General features: G+C 40.7%; 1 protein-coding gene across 3 annotated transcripts; it reads right to left on the reverse strand.

Annotated features, from left to right (window-relative positions):
- Positions 1 to 6528: 6528 nt before the first annotated feature.
- HMGB2 (high mobility group box 2) lies at positions 6529 to 8582 on the reverse strand. Of its 3 annotated transcripts, none has more exons than XM_036889156.2 (5): positions 8424 to 8582; positions 7998 to 8156; positions 7745 to 7890; positions 7497 to 7671; positions 6529 to 7041 (listed from the first exon to the last, which is right to left on the reverse strand). In XM_036889156.2, the coding sequence occupies exons 2-5, from the start codon at positions 8145 to 8147 to the stop codon at positions 6901 to 6903; spliced, it is 612 nt and encodes a 203-aa protein (XP_036745051.1). In that variant the 5' UTR covers positions 8148 to 8156; positions 8424 to 8582; the 3' UTR covers positions 6529 to 6900. The 3 variants fall into 3 exon arrangements, with proteins under 3 accessions (XP_036745051.1, XP_057358953.1, XP_036745050.1); XM_057502970.1 differs by having other exon boundaries at positions 7998 to 8084; positions 8424 to 8560; XM_036889155.2 differs by having other exon boundaries at positions 8363 to 8499.
- Positions 8583 to 23577: the final 14995 nt, after the last annotated feature.

Consider the following 23577-nt stretch of genomic DNA (forward strand, 5'->3'; position numbering starts at 1 on the left):
CTTGAGTGTGGTTAGAATTCTGCTTAGACTGTGCTAAGAAAATGCAAGAGCTTACCTATCTGTAAGGAAGAAACGAAGGTTTATTTTTGCCTCTGGTTGACTGTGTATAGTGATTTTTTTTTAAGTCACTTATCCAGTTATAAAATACAACCCCAGCAATGTACATCTTTCTTGGCAGTGTATTCTATGTAATTAGCTAATGAAAGCAAAAATTTCTTTGAATCAAAATGTTTTACAACATGACAGATTGACAGAAACAAACCACAGGACCTTGGAGCATGACACGCGACATCGCAGGAGAAGCGGTGGCTGCCCACGTTCTGGTAAGTGGCTGTGTTGATTTGGAAACTCTTAACACCGACTTGGCTGTTTGTCCCGTCTTCCAGTAGTAAGCTGCTATGCCTTAAGAAACTTGAAAGGTGACACAGCACCAGACTGCAGTGAATGGAGTCTGAAGTGCTTATTTCTTAAAATATTGTCTCTCAGGGATTTTTGAGTGCATTTCATTTCTGGACAGAAAGTAATGGGGGAAAAAATCTACCTATAATTCCATGGGAAGCGCAACAAGTACCTGCCTGAGTCAGACACCTAGTAAGCTGTTGGTTTGGGTGTGTGAAAATTAAGACATGTGAAAGTGACTTTTTAAAGTATTGAGCGTTAGGAAAATGCACATTATTCATTAGACTCAATCTGCTGCAAGAAAATGGACATCACCATCCTTGGAATTAGAGATTAAAGTGAGGACTGTCTCTTAACTATTTCAATAATTGCTTTGCAATTCTCATTTTTGAGACTTTGAAATGCCCAAAATTTAGGTTAGTGGATTTGTTTTATAAGTGAATCTGGCTTCTGGCCCACATCTAAGCAGAGGTGGAATGGAGGACCTCTTAATTTTGCCAGTGGAGTGATATTACCATCTGCTCATCTGAATAGTAGCAGAGGATGGTGGACTTGCCTACGTTCGAATCCCTGTTCCGCTACAACTTACTTGTGACCTTGGGCAAGTTATTTAACCTCTACACCTTGGTTTCCCCATTTGTAAAGTGAGGAAAATAGTGCCTATTTCATAGGATTGTTATTAGAATTATATGAGTTAACATACAAAAAGTGCTTAGGATAGTTCCCAACATATTTAGGGTAATATAAATGTTAGCTGTTATCTGGTTTCAGTATTAAAATCTGGCCTTAATCAGAATTAAGACAGCTACACTACAGACCCTCTGTAAAGGCGATGTGTGTGTATCTGTTTTGTCTATATCATTACCCCCGCTTCCCAAGTGAAGAAATGATGCTCAGAAGTTAAGCTGCTTCTTAAATTGGAGGTGAAATGGTCATCCATCAGGAATAAATGATTATCTCTACCTCACACCTTTTATATAACTTGTGGAGAACATAGTTTCCAGAGGTGTGATTTAACTCTTGAATAGAACTAAGTGCACCGTGAAGAATGTCCAAGATGGTATATTCTTTATCAAGTGAAATTTCTCTTGGGCTTTCAATGTTAGCATATAAACACCACCTGTATTCATGTGATTAAATGCCCAGAACAATACTTTCCGTAGAAAAAATGAATAGGTTCCATGTCTGACCATAACCGATTAAGTGGTATTGGGACTTACCCACTCTACTAAGCAACTGTAAAACCGGATAAAACAGGAATCAATTCCAGGAATTAGCTAACAGGCAAAGCAGACCATGATATTTGAGAGGAACGCACACGGGAACCTAGGTGTGTGTCTGCCTGCTGGGGAAAACCTCCCCAGCGGAGGTGCAGCACGGTGGGGCTCTCGCGGAATGCCACTGCTCACCTGAGGCGGCGGACAGCAGGGGTTTGTGGCTGCTGAGACAGCTGCGATCTACGGCGCAGGTTCCTGGAGCGGGCGTGCACTTCCCTACCAGGAAACCCGCGCAGGAATTTTTACAGCACTGCCATTTACAATAGCAGAAACCCCAGAAATAACCCAAATAAATACCCATCAACAGGAGGACGGATAAACTGGTATAGTCACATGAAGGAATGTTACACAGCAGTGAACATGAACTAGTTATAAACAATTCAGAAGGATAATGTTGAGTGACAAATTCCCAAGACTTCACTCAGCAAACACTTTTTGTAAATTCAAAACCAACTAAAACAATCACATTAATATGTGTTGGAGAGGTTAAATAACTTGTCTAAGTTCACAAATTTAGTGTGGAGTCAAGGACATAAACACCAATACTCAGTACCCATAGAGCCCCGAGAATAATTTCTACTTGTTCTCTATGTATCTGTAGTTTTCCTCTCCTCCTTGACTGTCAAGAATCTCAAAACTGTATCTGATACTCTTACCATAGCAACTATATTAACCTATACAAATTGGTATGTATACTTTTTAGCTAATACTATTTCTTGCTACCAGGCTGTGTCTTAAATGTATTGCATTTAACCCTAAAAAAAATTTTCTAATTTTACAGATGAGAAAACCAAAATGATTTGTCTGATGTTGCCAAACCAGAAAGAAACAGCCCTCTTCACACTCTGATCTCATTCCCAGGGGTAAGCTTCTCAGCATTTCAATCTTCATTTGTCTTAACCTTACTTTAGCCCTTTGTATGTTTGTATTTTAACTTGTCATTACAAGCCATCTCAACTTCATTGGAAAATGGGAAGACCCGAGTAGCATAAATGTAACTTAGTGTTAGCATCTCCTGCCTGCTGCCCTAAGACACCGTCCTAGATGACTGCTGTGTCTTCTTAGGAAGGAGACTGGACCAGTTCATATCAAGAGCATTTTTGGTTTTGAAATTGATTATTCAAAGTTGCATATTGCTTAAAAGTTATTTTTTTCTTTTCTTTTAATGTGACAATCTAATTGTGCTCCTGAGCAATGGTTCTGTAGATAGGGTAACTCCTAGGATGAGGCTCACCAAGGGAGAAGTCTGCATTGTCAGTCCTGACGTACTAAAGCTCAGGAGCACAGGAAACTCCATTAAGGCCTCAGGAGCCATGTTTGTGTTTACCTTTATTGCAGGGTAAGAGGCTAGATGAGTTTCAATCAAGGCGAGAAAGGTTTCTTATGCAACCATGAAAACAGTGCTTAGCTAGCAAACATACACATAAACGTTTACCAGTAGCCCTATTTCAAATAAATAATTAGCAATCCTACATTTACCTACGCTAATTCACAGAAATGGCAAACTGGTGACCCGTGGGCAGAATCTCACCTAGACATGTTTTCTTGGACCCTGACATTTGGGTTCATTGCCAGTATTTACAACTCCGGTTTCACACTTGTTAAAAATCTAGAGTTTTGTTTCTGCTTGAAAATTGGGGACATTTGGGGATCCAACACCCACATTTCCATCCAGCAACAGGACTGAGCTAAACAATAGCTGTCCCTTTCACCCTGGGCATCTTTGTTTAAAAACATTTATAGAGCTCCTACTACATTTCCAGCACTAGGTACAGAGCAGCATACACCTCAGACCCTCGCCCTGAGGTCACACCACCAAGTGAAGACCTTTTCCCTGTCTACCCTCTCTACATCTTTGCACTTCCTGTCAATATCCTTTTTCCAGAAATGTCAGTCTCCAGTAGGAATCTCATGAGAACTAATCCAAAAATGGCTTATTTCTGAAGTTTTATTTTAAAAGGGCTGAATCTTAGGCAGTGTCATAAAAGCCACTGTATCTTTCTTGCTGTTCCCCAAGAAATAAAATGACTGTTTTTAAAACACTTCTAGTGGCTTATATAGTAACAGGTTTGAGATAATATTTGTACTATTCTAAGACAAGCTCATAATTTACTACTTTAACAGTGAAATGGTGCTGTTAAAAAAGCAAAACACTTAAAGGCATAGAATCATCTACTAAGCAAATTTGCAAGTGACTGCTTCAATACATAAGGGACCCTCAGATCTTCTAACCCAGCTTTCATAGATTATAATAAGGCCGAAAGTAACTGCCATCTGGAAATTTGAGCCCCTACCTCAGTCCTTGGATCAGAACAAACTCCCGAAGAATCCAAGATTTAATAATAAGAAAGTTTGTTTAATCTTGATTGGGAAAGGCCTCGCCAAGGCCACTAAAGGGTAAGTTTGCCTACATTAAAATAAAACTTTGCATGAAAAAACCCATCATAAACAAAGTCAAAAGAACAAATGATGAGAAAAGTATTTACAAAGCATATTACAAAGGGTTACTACTTTCCATAATTCCTGCAAATTACTAATGAAAACGATACAGAAGACCAGAAACAAATGGTTCTTAATATAAAAAAATGCTAAATTTATACTAGGAAGAACCACTTCTTATATATCAGAATAGCGAAAGATTAAGTATGAGCACTATGCTTATGAGGAAATGAGCAATCTAAAGCAGTCATTGCTGTAGAACATACATTATTTCTATTGAGAGCAGTTTTGGCAGGCTTCAGTAAGTCAAAGCACAAAAACAATTTCTTACATACACCAAATCGGGTTTTAGTTATTCTAATGACTGGCAGATTCTAAAATGTACAAACTTAAAATGTTACGATTTTTTTGAAATTACATACAAGGATAGTCACAGCAAAAGTTTTTAAGCAAAAAAAAAAAAAAATACAAAGTACTATCTTTAGGGAAATGGTTAAAGTATGATCTCTTCAATGGGATACTATGCAGATAGCTACTTAAACGAACATGGCAGCTGTAATACTGAGAACAATCTCTAAAATGATGAGAACAAGGGGCAGAATATATAGTCCATTTTGTAGTATTAATTTATATACACACCATTATTCATTCTTAAGTCTGTCTTAAAGAATAAATTACTCTATTAGTAAGGTTTCCTCTGGGTGAACTACGTTGTTGAGAATCAAGGATGCAAACCATCCACTATGCAGCCCTTCTGTTGTACACTAAGATACCTACTTCTTAAGAAAATAATGGGAGCAGGGTTTCACAAACTTACCAAGGTCTAGCTGGTCTGGGAAAAACCACAAATTCTTGACCCCTTTCAGCGCTTTCCGACATAACCACTCCGTCACCTAGTCCTAAAAAAGGTACTGGCCTTTCAGGGGTATTTTAAATTTAGATCCATTATTACAAAATATCAAACATGAGGACTCACCTCAAATCCTGAGCTGATTTTGGAGCAGTTCTTGATTACAAGTCAGTCTTAGCTTAGAAACTTAAAAATATATTTAAATAAAGAACAGAATGAAAGCAGTCACAAAAAACTCCCAGAAAGGTAACAGAGAACCTGGTAGGTCTGCTTCATGGGTCTAATCTACAGATTTAGAAATTCCTATTTCAGTTTTAACAATTATGTAACATTTCTATGTACTAGGTACTGTTGTACTTTCTTTTAATCACTAAAACATTGTGTAATGATCCCATATTACAAATGGGGAGAAATAAGCTGTTCATAAACCTAGTATTGGTAGAAATGGGGAACCAGTATCCAGACCTAGATGTTTCTAAAATACATTACCCCGAAGTTTTTAGCATTTACAGAAAATATATTTTAAAGAAAAAAGTTTTCATTTAATTATCAACAAAACTCTGAATTTAAATGTGCAGTCATCAGAATACAGGGCAAGCGTAGTGGTTTTAAGATTTTACTTGAGTCCATTTGCTCTGGTTAATATGCTAATACCTCACTTTCACTTAACTTTGGTTATTTCCAGTTTGAGAAATGAAATAATCCTTAGCAAGTATTTATTCCAAATATGGCACAAGACAGACACAATCAAAGGTCCCATGGTTGGGTAGTAAGAATTTACTTCTGTTCTAAAATTTGATAGGTAACCAATGTTACCTGGTTTAACTATATAACTATAAACCAAGATGTTTGTTCTATAACCATTTAGCCAACAGTCTGTTCCCTCTAAGGCTTTACAGAGCTAAGGATGTACAGGGATGGCGCGCTGAGACCCAAGGCAGTCCTTTCACTGCCACGACCTGTTTACCTCACGTCCCACCCACCCACACCTTGCTCCCCTAAAATTAGATTTAAGCCCTTTCCCCAGCAAATACAAATCCTAGTCACAGGAGGTTCCGATAACCATCTCAATTGCTTGCTTGGGTTAGTTACCCAGAATTCTAAAGCTTAAAGACCACAGATTTTTAAGATTTAACTCAAAATTCACTCTGGTATTCTACCATGAACTAGTTCATTATTAACAGAAAATTTAAGCTATAATGACCTTTTTAAAAGTTTGTATATTTCAAGGTAATGGCACTAAGCTCCTCTGCCTCATTAATGAGAAAATTTCCAAGATAAAGTATTAGTTACAACAAGACCCAATGGACGAGTTAGCTAACAGATGAACAAAAATGTCAAGAACAAAACTGGTTTTGTAAAACTGTAAATTTTAAAAGTTCATTAAATTCCACACATAATTTTTAAAGAATGCTTTATAAATATGAAGAACATCGACAAGCTTGACTTTTTTTAACCAAACATTTTACTAAACTTTGTATAGGAATATTAGGCAGAAACATGACAAAAAACATGGCTCCAGACACGTTTTTTAAAGTGAAAATTCTAGCATAAGACAAAAAATAAAAATAATATAATTTTATTACAAAACTTTTTTAAAAAACAAAATGTAACATTCTAACAAACCCATCTATTGATACTAATTCCTGCATGTTTGCTGTGCTACCATACACAAGTCAAGAAACCAAGGAAACCATTAAATATTTAGAAACATTCAACATCAGCTTTAAAATCTAACTGTATGTAGTAGCCCCTCAAAAAAGCTACAACCTGCATTTTTAGAAAAGTATTTTCTCTACAAAGAATCTTATCAGCTATACAAAAATCTGTACAGTTTTTATACTGAAGCGAATATTGAGCTGCACTTGAATTCACATTCTTAGCCAAACAATTGCCTGAGCGCGCGCACCCCACCCGTCGCCGCGGGACGGCCACTTATTCTTCATCCTCCTCGTCCTCGTCCTCGTCCTCCTCGTCCTCCTCCTCCGGTTCATTCTTCTTCTTTGACCCCGTTGGCCTGCCAGGGCCCTTCTTTCCAGCTTCACTTTTGCCCTTAGCGCGGTATGCGGCGATATCCTGAAATGTCCAAAAATATCAATTCGGCATCCGGTGTCATTACTCAGCCGTGAGAACCTCTAAGCCGTGCGCCCTGCGTTACTGACCAATGACCCTGACGACTGTCTAAAAAGGCGTGTAGCGTCTGACTCCGTTTCGAGGGGCTGACTGCCCCCCACGGGGCGCGGCGCCGGGGGGCCCGGGGAGTCGGGCGCCGCCGGGACCTGTTCGCCGCGCCCCGCCCACCCCGAGTCCAAGCACGGCACTTGCCCTCGGCTTTCCCGAGCCCGCGGCCCACGTGACTGCGCATCGCGGCTGGGCCCGGGACCCGCCCCCGCTGCTGGCAGTCGAAGGCTGCCCGCGCCGCGCCGCTCCGCGCCCAGTGCCCACCAGGCCTTCCGAACCCAGCTGAGGCCCCGGGCCGCCCGGTTCCGCGGGGCCGCCCCCTCGCACACGCACGGCCGGGCGCCGCGTACCTTCTCGTACTTCTCCTTCAGCTTCGCCGCCCGCTGCTCGTACGGCTGCTTGTCCTTGGCCGACTGCTCGGACCACAGCTCGCCCAGCTTCTTCGCGGTGTCGCCGATGGACAGGCCCGGGTGCTCGCTCTTGATCTTCGGGCGGTGCTCGGAGCAGAACAGGAAGAAGGCGGACCTGGAAGGGGCGGCGTGTTAACGGGGGGACGGGCGGCCGCGGGGCGGCGGGACCGGCCTCGGGCGGCACTCACGGGGGCCTCTTGGGCGCGTTGGGGTCCTTCTTCCGCCCTCTCTTGTCGCCCTTGGGGGGCACGTAGCTCTTCATCTCCCGGTCGTAGCGGGCCTTGTCGCTCCGCGCCATGTCCTCGAACTTGGCCTTCTCCTTGGCCGACATGGTCTGCGGGCGGGGAGGGGCCGGACGGCCGCGGCGGGGCGTGAGCCGCAGGCCGCGGCGGCCAGCGGGGTCCAGGGGCGCCCGCGGGGCCCCGCCGCCCGCCCCCTCACCTTCCACCTCTCCGAGCACTTCTTGGAGAACTCGGCGAAGTTGACGGAGGAGTCCGGGTGCTTCTTCTTGTGCTCCTCCCGGCACGTCTGCACGAAGAACGCGTACGAGGACATCTTGCCCCGCGGCTTGTTGGGGTCCCCCTTTGCCATGGCGGCGGCCTGGCGGGAGGAGCCGGTGGGCGGGCGCCGGAGGCCGCTTCCCGCGCAAAGCCGCCGCCGCCCCGCGGCCCAGGCGCCGCTCGTCCCGGCGCCGCCTCCCCGGCCCCGCGGGCCCTCCCGACAGAAACGCTCCCCCGCCGCGCGGCTGCCGCCCCGCGGCCCGGCCGCCCGCCCTCCCCGGGCCCGCCCTCCGCCGAGCCCCGTACAAGGCCGCGGGGAAGCGGGAGCGGCCGGCCCGCGACCCGAGCGGCCGGAGGGGCCGCTTGCCTGGTGGCGGCTTTTCCTCAGAGCCCCGCGGAGCGGCCGGATGCCCCAAACACGCTTCCCTCCCGCCGCTCCGGCGTGAAATGGTTTGTCGAGGACGCAACCCTCAGCCTCTTGTTTTGCAGAGTTCTCCGCGCCACGGCAGCTTGACAAGACGGGCCGCAGGCCACACCCCCGCCTCTCGGATTGGCTCTGGTGGTTATTCAAACTTCGCGAGGCCGCGCCTCCTAGCCACGGGGGCTTCCTATTGGCCGGCGTCTCGCCACGCCCGGCTCCCGAGCCCCAGCCTAGCAGGTTCGGTGGGTCTCGCAGGTCGTTAACTCCCAGACCCGTTAGAACCGGTCAGGAGAGGAATGCACTGCTCGGCCCTGATTGGCGGCGGGAAAAGAGTTTGAAAAATGGCGGGCCTGACGCTGACTGGCCTGGACGGCCGGCGGGGGGGCGTGGCCGGCCCGACTAGGGAAGCCCCGCCAGCTTTAAAAATACCACCGTAGGGTCTGGGTGGCGGTAGCGCGGTCTCCCGGCCGCGAGGTGACGGGCCGCTTGCCGCCCCTCCTCGAGCCTCGGCCCAGCGGAGCGCCGCCCGGGAGCCGTGGTTACCCCGCGGAGGCAAGCGCAGAGAAGCACAGGGGGAGCGGCCGGGGCGCCGACCCCGCGGAGGCCGATGGAAGCCGCAGAGGCGGTGGGGTGTGAGGAAAGGGCCTCAGCGCGGCCCGCCTCATGCCGCGTCTAGGGCCCCACCCCGGGCGGCAGACTGGCTGGCCCGCCGCTCCCTCCCGGCCCGGGCCGAGGCCGCGCCGCTGTGGGGCCTGCCGGCTGCTCCCCACGTCCCGCCGGCCCCGCAGTCGCCCTTGAGGCCCATGTCGGCGTCCCCGAGGCCACCACGGGCCGTGAGAGCCGCGCCGCACGGTCCCCCTGGGCCCGCAGCGCGCTGCCCGTCCCCGGTCGGCCCCGCGGTGCGCCGGCGGTTGGTCTCAGCCGACTTCTGAATCTTCTGTCTTAGGTCCCCAGGAAGTTCGCTGGCATGTGTTCGTGTTTGGTTTACGAACGGTAAACACAGTCAAAGGTAACTCACAACCAACAGCTTTTTATCTAGATTTACTAATTATTCGTAAATCTGGATTTTTAAAAATGTGTAACTTGGACATGGGTATTGGTTGCCCAACGTTGTGTAGGTTCTAATGCCGCTAAATTTAAAAATAGATTTTTAAAGCGTAGTGCAATAGTGATCTGCTCATTTTCGAATAATGTAATATGAGTTATTTTGTCAATTTGGATTTTTGTGTGTTTTTACAGCACAACTGTAACGGTGACCTTATTTGAGAACAGGGTCATTGCAGATGTAATTAGTTAAGATGAGATCGTCTAGGAGTTGGGTGGCCCCAACCCAGTATGGATGGTGCCCTTATAAAAAGGGGGCATTTGGACACAGACAGGCATAGGGGTCAGAGGATGTGAAAGGACATGGAGAAGTTGGCCACCTACAAGCCCGAGAGAGAGGCCTGGAATAGATCCTTCCCTGATGGCATTGAGAGGGAACTAGCAGTGCCCATACCAAATTCCATCCTTTACTCCATCACAGCAAACAGGAAAACAATCCCATATTTAATATACTTTTACCCTTATTCCCAAGACTTCAACTTACTGACTTGGAAGTAACATTGAGAAGCACAATGAAGTAGCAAATGAAATAAGATTTAAATGAGATTGAGATGGTTGTTAGGACCCTTTTTTTAAGTAGAAAAATAAATTTCTCTTAAATAAAGACTTAAATTGTTTGAAACATACAGAATCTGGTAGCAGACACAAAAAAATTTAGGCCCAAATGTGGCTCTGAAAATATGGGTTAAATACACAAGAGTCAAGGCCCGCTCTTAGGAATTACTTGGCATATTATTAAGACTTTATCAGGAAACTAAAACGAAAAGTGTTTATGTTCTTCCTAAAAAATGTACAATTTAAATCCGACAAGGACTTGTGATTTTGAACAGTGAAATGAACATTTCTAGGCTTTTGATTGTAAAAATGAGGTTGGAGGGAATCTCTAAGGTGTACCATTCAGCTCTTAAATTATGTGATTATGTAATTCTGTGAATATATGATCATAATGTGGGGAAATACATATTTTAACTTTTGCAATTGCTAGGTGGTCAGGAGATTTTAATTAAAATCTTAAAATATAAATAACTTGGGTTCTAGGAAGTCCTTTGGTTATTAGAGTACCAATTAGTTGTGAGCCCAGTTACTTCAAACAGTATTTGATGAAGAGTTTATATCTGTCCAAATGCGATAACTGTATAAACCAAACTTTAGATTACACAATATTGTTCAGTCATCTTAGTCTTCTACTATAATGATTTTACCGGGTTCTTTTCCCCCTAAGTGATAACAGTATATCACTTTGTCAAACTTTGCCTACATTCAACATCTCACAAATTGTACCAATGTAAATACTTAGCAATAAGCTAATTATGAGTTAGGATTAAAGCTGTTTCTAAAGTAGATTCCCTATCCTATACATACAAATAGCTGTTCTGTAGGTAAACTGGAATTTATCCACAGCAAAGTCAGTCTCGCAGGACTGTGTAGAAATGATCTGGGTTATGCTAGCTATTGAAATTCGTATCATTTATTCATTTAGTTATCCTAAAAATTTGAACTTTTCATAATCTAGTCATCAAACCAGGTTGGAAAATCCTGATGAAAGAGAATAGTATACACATTTTTTATAACCACCCCCCAAAACACACACAAAGGTCTAAAAGATAAATTCTCAGTAATTATTATTTATTGATTACTACATATAATTAGCCAAAAGTATACTTTATCTAAGGTTAGTTGCATAGAAAATAATTCTTTTTCTTTCAAATTGCATAATGTAAAAAACTAAAACCATGCACATGCTTTAGTTTCTCAAAGATGACTCATATTGAAGTTTAATATTAAAGTTTTCATTCTCCTGCTAGCATTTTTGGTGAAAAATGGTAGGAAAACAAAGTCATTTTGTTTTTCTTCAGAAACATTAACTATTTTTGTGTATCAGTATGAATTAAATGTCCAGCAAAAAGTTGTTTACTTCCTAAAAGTCTCCACTGCCATAATTAGGGATTTGCAAAAAAGCAACTTTTTAAGTACTTTGTAGATCTACTGAAGCAATTGTAAAATAATTCAAACTAAAATTCCAGACAGCAAAGAGTTCTTCCTTGGTGTGCTGATGATTTGAGAACAATTTGTAGATTTTAGGTGTGGAACTGAGGATCATTCTGACTTGGCCCAGGTGGAAGGACTTATACTAAGATAAAGAGAATCCAGCAAGCTTTTGGCAGTTGTGTGGGGTTAAGCACAATCAGTTGGGAACTAGAGGACCCCTAAGTATACATAGTGATCTATTTTCCACACAGGTGAGCTGAATTCTGAAGTGGTATGGGAGGCTAGAGAATTGTGCCAGAAGCTTCTAAAAGACAAAGCGAAATCTCCCAGGGTTTCATGGTGCTTGGTGGACAAAAAGTCTGGCTGGGGAAAGAGGGTCTGCCACAAACATATGATATGACTAGTCTTTTCCTGAAGATATTTGCCATATTTTAAAGCCACGTAGGCAGAATGTAGAGACACAAGCTCAAAGCCCCAAAGAGCAGAAATGAATTTTCCATATCCTCTCATGGCTAAGGAGACAAAGACCAACAAGCCCTCAATCAAAACCTCATGTGACAATGTCTGAGGAACAGAAATAAGCCAGAGGTGAATGTGGGTCTTACTAGAACTTTACAACCCAGACTAGATACCTATAACTCAGTGCCTCATTGGACTGAGATAACCCTTATCCTTCCACCTATTAGGTTGATTTTTGCCTCAGAGAAGAAAGGTCAGTCCTCTCTAGTAGAAGATGTCATCTGGAGCACATTGTAATAAATTTGAAACTAAGACAGAAAATCTTAAATGGAACCAGAGGAAAAAGTAAATTTTAAAAAGCAGTAAATATGAACACTGACTATTCAACAGAATTATTTTGAAATCTGGAAGACCATAGAATGACATCTTTAAATTGGTAAAGAAAAAAAATGGCTAACTTACAGTTCTATATCCAGGTGTGGGCAAGTTGGGGTTCCTATGGCCAGGATCCTCACTGAACTGAAACCACTTGATGACATAACTGGCCTGTTGCTAGGCTACTGCTTCCACACCTGTAGGCAATAAGCTGTTATTGCATTATATAGAGAACTGGCCCAGTGCTCTGCGCAGAGACAGAGATGTTAGTGCTCAACCTACTGCTGGGAGGACAAGCCAGGTAATAAACTCTTTCACCCCCAAAAAGGTTCTACTTTCATTTCTTTGGTCACACTGAATCCATAGTGAACTTGCTTGGGGCTGAAACCCTTTGGCAAGACACCAGGGAAAAGGTTTCAAGAATAAAGGCAAAATAAAATTTTTCAGACAAACAAAACCTGAGACAATTCCTTGTCAGCAGTCCTGCTTAAGGAAAATGATCTGAAATCCTGAGGAAGAGAAAAAGAACACAGTCAAGTGTAATTATGTAAATTTAAAAAGACTTGTTTAAAACAACAGTAAATGGACAAATGAAGATAAATTGTTGGAAAGTCATTATTCAGAAAGTGATAAAAGTAATAATTTGTATTTAACTGATATACCTAGGATGCTAAACTTTGGGGTGCTAGATATATAGGTATGTGTGTATATACAAATTACATACATATGTAGATAAATGTATGGGCAAAACTCACTCTTCTGTACAGAGGCTACCAGGTCTTAAATTCATCTGTGCCAAAAAGCCAATGACTAATGGCTACTAAGCATTTGAAAATATGTTTAACACCATTAATCCTTAGGGAAATGCCAGTTGAGACCCAATAAGATACCCCTTTGCACCCACTAGGGTGGCTGTAATAAAAAAGACAGAAAATAGCCAACTGTTAGTGAAGATGGGGAAAAATTGGAACACATATGTCACTGGCAGGAACGTAAAATAGTACCATCATTAAGAAAATAAGTCTGGCAGTTTCTAAAAATTTAAGCAATAGCCCAGTAATTCCGCTCCTAGGCATCTACCTAAGAGAAATAAAAACTTAAGTTCACAAAAAAACTTGCATGTGAAAACAGCAGCTGTATTCATATAGCCAAAAACTGGAAACAATCCAAATGTCCCTAACTGGTGAATGAATAAACAAAAATGGAGAATATCCATACACTGGAATATCAATTAAAAAGGAATGGAGGAAGGAAAAATGAATAAACATTGAGATAAACTGTAACATGGATGAACCTTAAGAACATTCTGTTTCAGAGAATATATTCATAAACAACTTATCCAATAAGGGGTTAACATCCAAAATATGTAAAGATCTAACACACCTTACCACCCAAAAAAAAACCCGATTAAAAAAATGGGTGGAGGATCTGAACAGACACTTCTTCAAAGAAATTCAGATGGCCAACAGCCACATGAAAAGATGCTGTACATTGCTAATTATCAGGGAAATGCAAATTAAAACCACAATGAGATATCACCTCATGCCACTTAGGATGGCTAACATCCAAAAGACAACAACAAATGCTGATGAAGATGTGGAGAAAGGGGAACCCTCCTACACTGCTGGTGGGAATGTAAATTAGTTCAACCATTGTGTTAAGCAATATGGAGTTTCCTCAAAAAACTAAAGATAGAAATACCATTTGATCCAATAATTCCACTCCTAGGAATTTACCCAAAAAAACTAAGATGCCTGGTTCAAAAAGACATGCATCCCTATGTTTATTGCAGCACTATTTACCATAGCCAAGATATGGGAGCAACTAAGTGTCCATGAATAGATGAATGGATAAAGAAGAGGTGGTACATATACAGATGGAATATTATTCAGCCATAAAAAGAAAACAAATCCTGCTATTTGCAACAACATGGATGGAGCTAGAGGGGATTATGCTCAGTGAAATAAACCAGGCAGAGAAAGACAAACACCAAATGATTTCCCTCATTTGTGGAGTATAAGAACAAAGCAAAACTGAAGGAACAAAACAGCAGCAGAATCAGACTCCAAGAAGGGATTAGCAGTTATCAAAGGGGGAGGGGTGTGGGTGGGAGGGAGAAGGGAATTAAGGGGCATTTTAATAAGCACACACAGTATACATAGGTCATGGGGAAGGTAGTATAACATGGAGAAGACAAATAATGACTATAGCATCTTACTACGCTGATGGACAGTGACTGTGATGGGGTGGGGGGGACTTGATAATATGGGTGAATGTTGAAACCACCATGTTGCTCATGTGAAACCTTTATAAGATTGTACATCAATGATACCTTAATTTAAAAAAAGAATATTCTGCTAAGTGAAAGAATCCAGACACAAAAGACAACATATATGATCCCATCTGTATGAAATTTCTAGGCAAGGCAAATGCTTAGACTTTTGAAGTACATGTGTTCCCCTAGGGCTGGAGGTGGGAGCTGTGACTGACAGCACACATGCATGATGGAGCTTTTTCAGGTGAAAGAAATATTCTGAAACCAGAGTGTGATGATGGTTGCACAACTGTATAAATTAAAAATCATTCAGCTGTACACTTACTATGTTTGAAATTTATAATATGTAAACTATATCTAAATAAAGCTGTTTTTAAAAAGGCCAATGACATTTTTCCACTTGTGGAGTATTGCATTCAAAAGTCCAGAACAATTTCTGAATATCTATTACTTTCATATAAAATGAAAATTATTCTTATTCTACTTTTTTGTAGGTGTTTCCAGTTACAGATTTGTGATATATTAATACTATGTTGTTGTTATATCTAGCCAACGATAGTTTTGAGTTTGGTAATGACTAAAGGTTTGGTAATGTCTAAAAATTATACAAATACTCCTATAAATATAAAAGTGACATATTTACAGCTTTATCCTCTAGTTAATTTTGTAACTATGCTTAGGAGTTTGATTATTTAAAAACATTTGCAAGCAGTTTGAAATTTTCAGAAGTACTTCTAAAAAAATCCATCTGAATTTAAGTCTAGAATTCCAATTAGACTAAAAAATGCACTTATACATAGTTGAAGATTGGACTAATTAATAAAGACAAAGAAGTATTTACTGTGCACCTAGTAGGACAAGCTGACAGTTTAAAGGAGAGTAAAAATTGAGGTGATCATTGTGGAAAACTTCAAGTCATTCTAGGAATTTCTGTCTGCAAGTCTCTGGACAGTGGTCCAACCCTTGTACATACGGTCCCAGCAGTATTTTGTCTGTTCAGAAACCTCTAGGCCAATCTCATTTCCACATTTTGTTTGTCTTTTCGGGGGAGTTGTCTCAAGGATCTTGGCAATGGAGTGAGTATAACAAGAATCTGAGTCTGTTCTTCCTGCTGAGCATGAAATCAAGTCAAAATCCCCCCAAAAAAGTCTATGAGGACAAGATTTAACCTGAAGATTCTGCATTTCTCAAGCCTTTTCCTGCATGAGGTCCCTGACATCCTTCTCTGGAGAATCTGGCTCCATCTTCAGATTCCAGGGCCATCTGCCCCTGCCGGTGCTGCTGCTGGCCTGTGTACCCCTCACCATGGCAACATCCTCAAATCCAACAACTTCATTTCAAAACACTTAAACCTGCAGGCCTCCAACATACCTAAATTATGTCTGAATTAAGTGGGGGAAGAGACACTGAAAAGAAGACCCTGATGTAAGATAGAAGAGATGAGCAAAGGAGGAGATAGAGGCGTAAGAGAACACAGGTAGGAAGGTGAGAGATAAGCAGTAATGACAAGGGAGGATCATGGGGCAGTTTGCTCAAAGCCATAACTGTGTGGAGGGAGACATTAGATTTTATAAGCCTATGTCTAAGGGCATATGTACTTAACAATAGGATACATGTAATACCATTTATTTAACAATCATAGGGTCTGGCACACAGCAGATTACCCATTTAATCCTCCTAATAATGCCAATGAGATATACTATTTTTATCTTCTATAAAGGAAGTCACTGAGGCAAAGATGTTGAATTACTTGCCCAAAGTCACAGTCACAGTCAATATCCAATAAGAAAAAGAAAAACCAGTCTGGGAATAGAGATATAGTATGATATACTGTAAATGTAGGTTAGCAGCAAAAAATTGTAGGAATTACATTAATCAAATGTTCTACAAATATTTAGCAAGTTCCTAATTTGTGCCAGGCCCCGTTCTACTGAAAATACAATGATGGGGAATAAAACAAAAGAGGGAAGAGAGTTCCTTTTTCCCCATTTCAGATTGAATAAAATTCCCAGGGAAGGATTCCCACTGGCTTGACTTGAGTCACGTGCCCACCCATTGAACCAAGCACTTTACTGAGGAGTGGGTGTTGGGGAAATAACCTAGTGGAAATGTCCACTGTAATCCCGAGACAAAGATTCGTGTGCAGGTAGTTTATCTGGAAGATTCAGGAAACACCAGGAGGAGGTGGGGAAGTGACACAGAGAAGGGGAGGCAATAAATAAAGGGTGCCTTATCAAGCCAGCTACCACTGCCAAAGACTGGTGCGTAATCCCAGGGGAATTAAAATGCTGGGAAATGGTATGAAACTTGCCTCAAAGTCATCCCACCTAAGGAGCAAGAGAGCTGGGGGATATACCAAGTCTCAGCCATCGAGGAGGGCCGCTGAGATGGGAGGTTGATGATCTCAGGCACTTGCAGGTTGTGCTGACCACACAGAGGACTGCCTGCCTTGGAAGAAAGCCCACAGGCAGAGATGCAGCTTCTGGCGGCTGGAAACACGCAAGGCCACTGAAGTAAAGGCCAGAAGAGTGTCGGCAGTGATCTGCACGGCCTGCTGCTCTTACTTTCTTCATCGATAAAAATCTCCTTTGTACAGCAATGTTATGGCTTCAAAAGAAGTAACGCCTGTGAAAGAGTTCTATAAAGTAGAAAGTGTTATACAGAGACTCATTGTTTAGAAGCGTTTGGGAGGCAGGAATCTGTATCCTGTTTCATCTCTCTCACAGTGCTGTACAATATGTCATAGGCTCAGAATTTACCAGGTGAACTTGTCAATTCCATTAATACCTGAACACATTACTTTGTAAGCTTACAAAAGGTGAAATTATTTTTAAACTGCCATTAAGATCAATAACTCATTTCTGCTGACTTCTGCAAGAATTTTTCATCTATTTCAAGAATTTTTAGTATGGCCTTGTTCTACTCCTACTATCGTTCTTAAATCTAGACCTTGGCAGGAAACTCTGTCAATTGCCTGTGCAATAACCATTCTCTCCTTCCTTCTTTTAAAAAAATCTTGATTACAAATAGGGCATTGAAAGATTATTGCTGGTTCAAACCAATCATGAGAATGGTATTGAGTTGCATGAGAGAAAGGCAAGAAAATCACAGATGCCAACCCTGAAATTCTTAAACTACTGAAGTAATAACGGTAGTCATCTTACCTTAGCTTCCTCATTACGTCAGAAAAATTAACTCCTGACACTATTGTTAAGCTGGCATTGTTATATACAGCTGATGACTCATAATTTTTGAAACAGCAGTTTTTTTCCTGATAGCAGCTCCAAAATAAGTCATTTTATTTCTGGAGTGTATTATTTAAGAGAGTAATGCCTCAGAAAACCCAGATAAGCAGTTAAGTGTCTGGCCACATTAGTTTTAATTCTTCTAGAGTCCCTCTGACTGAGGAAAGATCACAGTATTCCCCACAGCTCTATCTGCTCTCCCCTTCAGTATTCACTTTGACAGTTTAGAGCTTAGAGCTAAAGGAGCTCGGTAGGGCTCTCCGACCAGGAGAGCCATGAAGGGGTGATGGCCTTCCAGATGAGAGCGAGTGTAGCATGACCGGTCATGCCTGATCTCTACACGGCCACTTTGCCTTGCTCAGCCACACTTGAGAAACACATTCTCTGTTCTCCTTCCAGAATACATTCTGAATCTTGCTGCTTACTTCCATCTCTACCATCATCACACAGTTCACAAGTTGAAGATTAAGGTACAAAAATTTCTTACCCAGAATAAAGCAATGGACTCTGTCCTGATCTCCCTAATTCCAAGAACCCTTGACCCTAACAAGCATTCCATCCTCCACAGAATAGAGAGTTATCTCAAAACATAAACCAGATCAATCACTTCCCAGCATAAAACCTTGCAATGGCCTGTCACTTCACATAAAATAAGGGCTAGGGGGAGACACTGACTGTGAACTAAGAATCAGTTGCTTTGGGTGGTGAGTAAACCTGAGGACCAGGTTAGCATGAGAACAAATGCCCAGAGCAGCTTTTTAATTTGTGGTCCTTACCAGCAGGCTCAACTAGGCAAACTGAACTGGAGACAACATGAAGGTGTGCCCTTTAAGGAAACTAAAATAGTAGCATGTTGGTAACACTCAGTCTCCTGGAAGAGACATGAAAATCCTCACTGAGGAAAACAGCCCAAATTAATGTTACAGGAAAATCACAGATTGATCAAATAAATACAAGCACAAAATCAAAGATTCCCAAACACATGAAGAAGCAGTCCACCACCGGACACTCACAAATTTAGGTAGTCCAGGCATTAGGTTTAGAAGATAAAACTCTTTAATAAGAAAATGTTTTAATAACAAAGATAGAGAAGCCACCAGTGTCTACCAGGAATGACAACAAAGAGCAAAAAAATAGCCAAATGGATCTTCCAGGTATAAAGAACACAATTATTGAAATACTAGTGAGTGGGCTAAACAAATTAGAACTGAGAACAAAGTTAAACTGGAAAATAAAGTCAAAAAACTTACCTAGAATGGAGCACAGAAAAATGAGATGAAAAATATAAAAGAATGAATCTGGAAAATACTGAAACTAGACCAATGTTTATCAATATTCCAATATGTTTAATTAGTCCTAGAAAAAAGTAGAGAAAAGTTAGGAGTGATACTATTTTAATATTGCGGTTGAAAGTTTTTCATAATGATGTGAACTCAAAATTAGGAAGCATAAGATAGTCGTGTCGTTTAATAAAAAGAAATCTACAACAAATACTTCAAGTTGAACTTGCAAAATATCAAACATAAATGATTCTAAAAGATGCAAGAGAAAAAAAGACAGCTGACTTGCAAAGGAAAACAGGCTGAAACCCACAGTGGAAGCCAGAAGACGGTGAAATAAGGGCCAAGAGAAAACGACTGTCATCCTAGAACTGTGTACACAGCAAAACTATCTTGCAAATAGAAATATCTAAGACTAAGGAAAACTGCAGGATTCAATGGACTAACCCTAAAGAGACTTTTAAAGTATGTAAAGAAGGAAAATAATCCTATAAAGACAGTATGTAAGTAATAGAACATGTACATAATAGAAAACAACATGAGAGATAAATGAGACAAAATGAAAAAGGCTAGCATTCGTGTAACTTGAGTCTCAGAAGGTGAAGCAGAAAATGGGGAAAAGTTGTAGTTGAAGACAATAGTAGTCAATAATTTTGTACAACCGATAAAAGACACCTGTAGGTTTAAAAAAGAAAGAAAGGAAAACTTCAACCTAAGTCTCACATCTTACACCCTTGCACAAAAATTAAGTCAAAATGGATAAAGAGCTTAAATGTAAAATATAAAAATACAAAACCTGCAGAAAAAAATAGAAAATCTCTGGGATTTAAGGATAAGGAAAGAGTTCTTAAATTTAACAAAAGCACAATCCAAAAAAGGAAAAACTGATCAATCAGACCTCAACAAAGCTAAAAAGTTTTTTCTCTGTGGAAAACATTAAAGAAAGGATGAAAAGACAAGTTACAGACTGGGAGAAAATATTAGCAAACCACATATCTAACAAAGAACTGATATCTACGTTATATTAAAAAACTCCCAAAAAACTGCAATCCAATTAGAAAATGAACAACAAAAAAAAATGAGCAGACACTCACCAAAGTGGGCATATGAATAGTAAATTAGTATATGAAGAGATGCTCAACCTGATTAGCTGTTGGGAAAGTGCAAATTAAAACCACAATGACATATCACCACACTTATCAGAGGATTAAAATAAAAATAGTGACAATGCCAAAAGCTGTTAAAGATTCAGAGAAGAAGGATCACTCATACATTGCTAGTGACTAAGTGGCACAGCCACTCTGGAGAAGTTTGCAATTCTTAAAAGCTTGAGCATGAAACTACGTACAGCCCAGCAATTGCACATCTGGGAATTTATCCTAGAAAAATGAAGACTTATGTCCACACAAAACCTGTACATGAACATTTATAACAGCTTTATTCATAATAGCCCCAAATTGGAAACAACCCAAATGTCTTTCATCCTACGAATGATTAAGCCAGTTGCTCTACATCCATACCGTACCATTCAGCAATGAAAAGGGACATATTATTGACACATGCAACAACCTGGATGAATCTACGGAGTACTGTATTAAGTGAAAAAACAATTCTGAAAGGTTACATACTGTATAATTCCATGTGTTTTTGTATATTTTTTGAAATGACAAAACTATAGAAATGGAAAACAGCTTAGTGGTTGCTAGGAGGTAAGGAAGGGGTGGGTGTGGCTGTAAAAGGGCAAGGAGGGAGCTCTCTGGTGATGGAGATGTTCTGCATCATCACTGTGCCAATGTAAATTCCTGGTTGTGAGACTGTACTACAGTTTTGCAAGAGGAGACTGAGTAAAGGGTACACAGGGACCTCTGCAATATGTCTTGCAACTATATGACAGTCTACAATATCTCAAAATAAAGGTTTGTTTAAACTAATGGAGGAGGAAGTGGAATAATAAAAAATATTTAATTGGTAAAAAAGAAAAGGCAAGAGAGGAGACCATGAACATAAAACAGATAGAACAAATGCAGAATAAGTGGTAAGATAGTAGCTTTAACTTTAAATACATTTAGTAAACATACTAAACAGTTAAGTTAAAAAACAAAGATTGTCAGACTGATTACAAAAGCAAAGCCTGCTTAAATAAGGTACACCATAAGTATGGCAAAGAGCAAAAGCAAATGGATGGAGAAAGGTATAAAAATGCTAACTAAAGAAATCTAGAATAGCTACTGCAAACTCAAATTTGTTACAATAGAGAGAGAAACTAGAGAAAAAACATATCAAGAGACTAAAAACATCCTACACATTAAAAGATAAGAAATATCATGATCAGTCAACTTGAAAATTTAGATGAAATGGACAAATTCTTTGAGACACATCTTAAAATTGACAGATGAGGAAATAGAATATCTGAATGGTCTTTTATCTATTCATAAACTTAGTCGGTACTTACCCTTCCCATGAAGAAAACTCTAGGCACATATTATTTCACCAGTAAAGCTTATCAAGCATTTAGGCAGTTTACAAACTCTTCCAGAGAATACAAAAAGAGGAAATATTTTATTCATTGTTTATTTGAAATCAGAATTTAACTAGGTGTCCCATACTTTTATTTGCAAATCTAGCAACTGTAGTGCTAACAATGCTTGGTAAGAATTTTACAAGAATATTAAATTACCAACCAGTGTCTCACCAACATACTGGTAACAGTCCTGAAGAAAATACTGATAAATCCAGCAACATGGAAATCATGACCAATCTGGTGTTCTTCCAGAAATGCAAGATTAGTTTAACATTCAAAATAATCAGTCATGGGGGAACCCTCCTACACTGCTGGTGGGAATGTAAACTAGTTTAGCCATTGTGGAAAGCAGTATGGAGGTTCTTCAAAAAGCTCAAAATAGAAATACTATTTGACCCAGGAATTCCACTCCTAGGAATTTACCCTAAGAATGCAGCAGCCCAGTTTGAAAAAGACATATGCACCCCTATGTTTATCGCAGCACTATTTACAACAGCCAAGAAATGGAAGCAACCTAAGTGTCCATCAGTAGATGAATGGATAAAGAAGATGTGGTACATATACACAATGGAATATTATTCAGCCATAAGAAGAAAATTAATCTTACCATTTGCAACAACATGGATGGAGCTAGAGGGTATTATGCTCAGTGAAATAAGCCAGGTGGAGAAAGACAAGTACCAAATGATTTCACTCATCTGTGGAGTATAACAAAGAAAAAACTGAAAGAACAAAACAGCAGCAGAATCACAGAACCCAGGAATGGACTAACAGCTACTGAAGGGAAAAGGTGTGGGAAGGGAGGGATAAGGGTAGGGGGAAAGAAAGGGGGCATTACGATTAGCATGTATAATGTGGGCGGTGGGGGAAAGGGGAGGGCTGTGCAACACAGAGAAGACAAGTAGTGATTCTACAGCATCTTACTACACTGATGGACAGTGACTGTAATGGGGTTTGTGGTGGGGACTTGGTGATGGGGGGAGTCTAGTAAACATAATGTTCCTCATGTAATTGTAGATTAATGATACCAAAAAAAAAAAGTCAGTCATGGTGATTTGCTATATTAATGAAATGAAAAGGGGAAAAAAAATCATACAAGTATCTCCAGATGGAGAAAAGCATTTAATAAAATTCAACACCTGTTTATGATTTTAAAAACTTAAAAGTTTTAATACAAAGTAATAATACAAGAGAACATCCTTAATCTGATAAAAGATACATCTGAACATCCTATAGAAAACATATTTAATGTAAAATGTTGAAGTCCCCTAAGATAGGGGGTGAGACAAGGAACTCCACTATCTCACCACTATTCAACCTTATATATGAGGTCATAGCCGCTGTAATAAAGCACTCCCCTCCTCCCCCACAATAAAAGAAAGAAATGTAATATGTAAAGTAATATATATGTATAATATAAAGTAAAATTAAAAAATATTGTTTTAGAATTCAAATTGATTTGTAGATTCAATGCAATCGCAATGTAATTCCCAGCAGGTTTTAAAGGAATTTGACAAGCTGATTCTAAAATTTATGTAGAAATGCAACAGACCAAGAAAAGGTGATACTCTTAAAGTAGAACAAAGTTGGAAGACTTACACCAGCAGAGATCAAGATTATTATAAAGTAGCAAAAGTTAAGCAGAGTGGTATTGGTGAAAAAATTGACAATATAGATCAATGGAACAGAAAAGACCTATCTACATAAAGCCACTTGACTTACGACACGAGTCCCAGTGCTGTACAGTGGGGATAGGACAGCACTCTTATAAATAGTGCTGAATTAGCCAGGTATCCATGGAAAAATTAAATGGGACTACTGCTTCACATCATACATGAATAGCCATTCTAGG

Source organism: Manis pentadactyla, chromosome 1, assembly GCF_030020395.1.
Source record: "Manis pentadactyla isolate mManPen7 chromosome 1, mManPen7.hap1, whole genome shotgun sequence".
NCBI classification, from domain to species: domain Eukaryota; kingdom Metazoa; phylum Chordata; class Mammalia; order Pholidota; family Manidae; genus Manis; species Manis pentadactyla.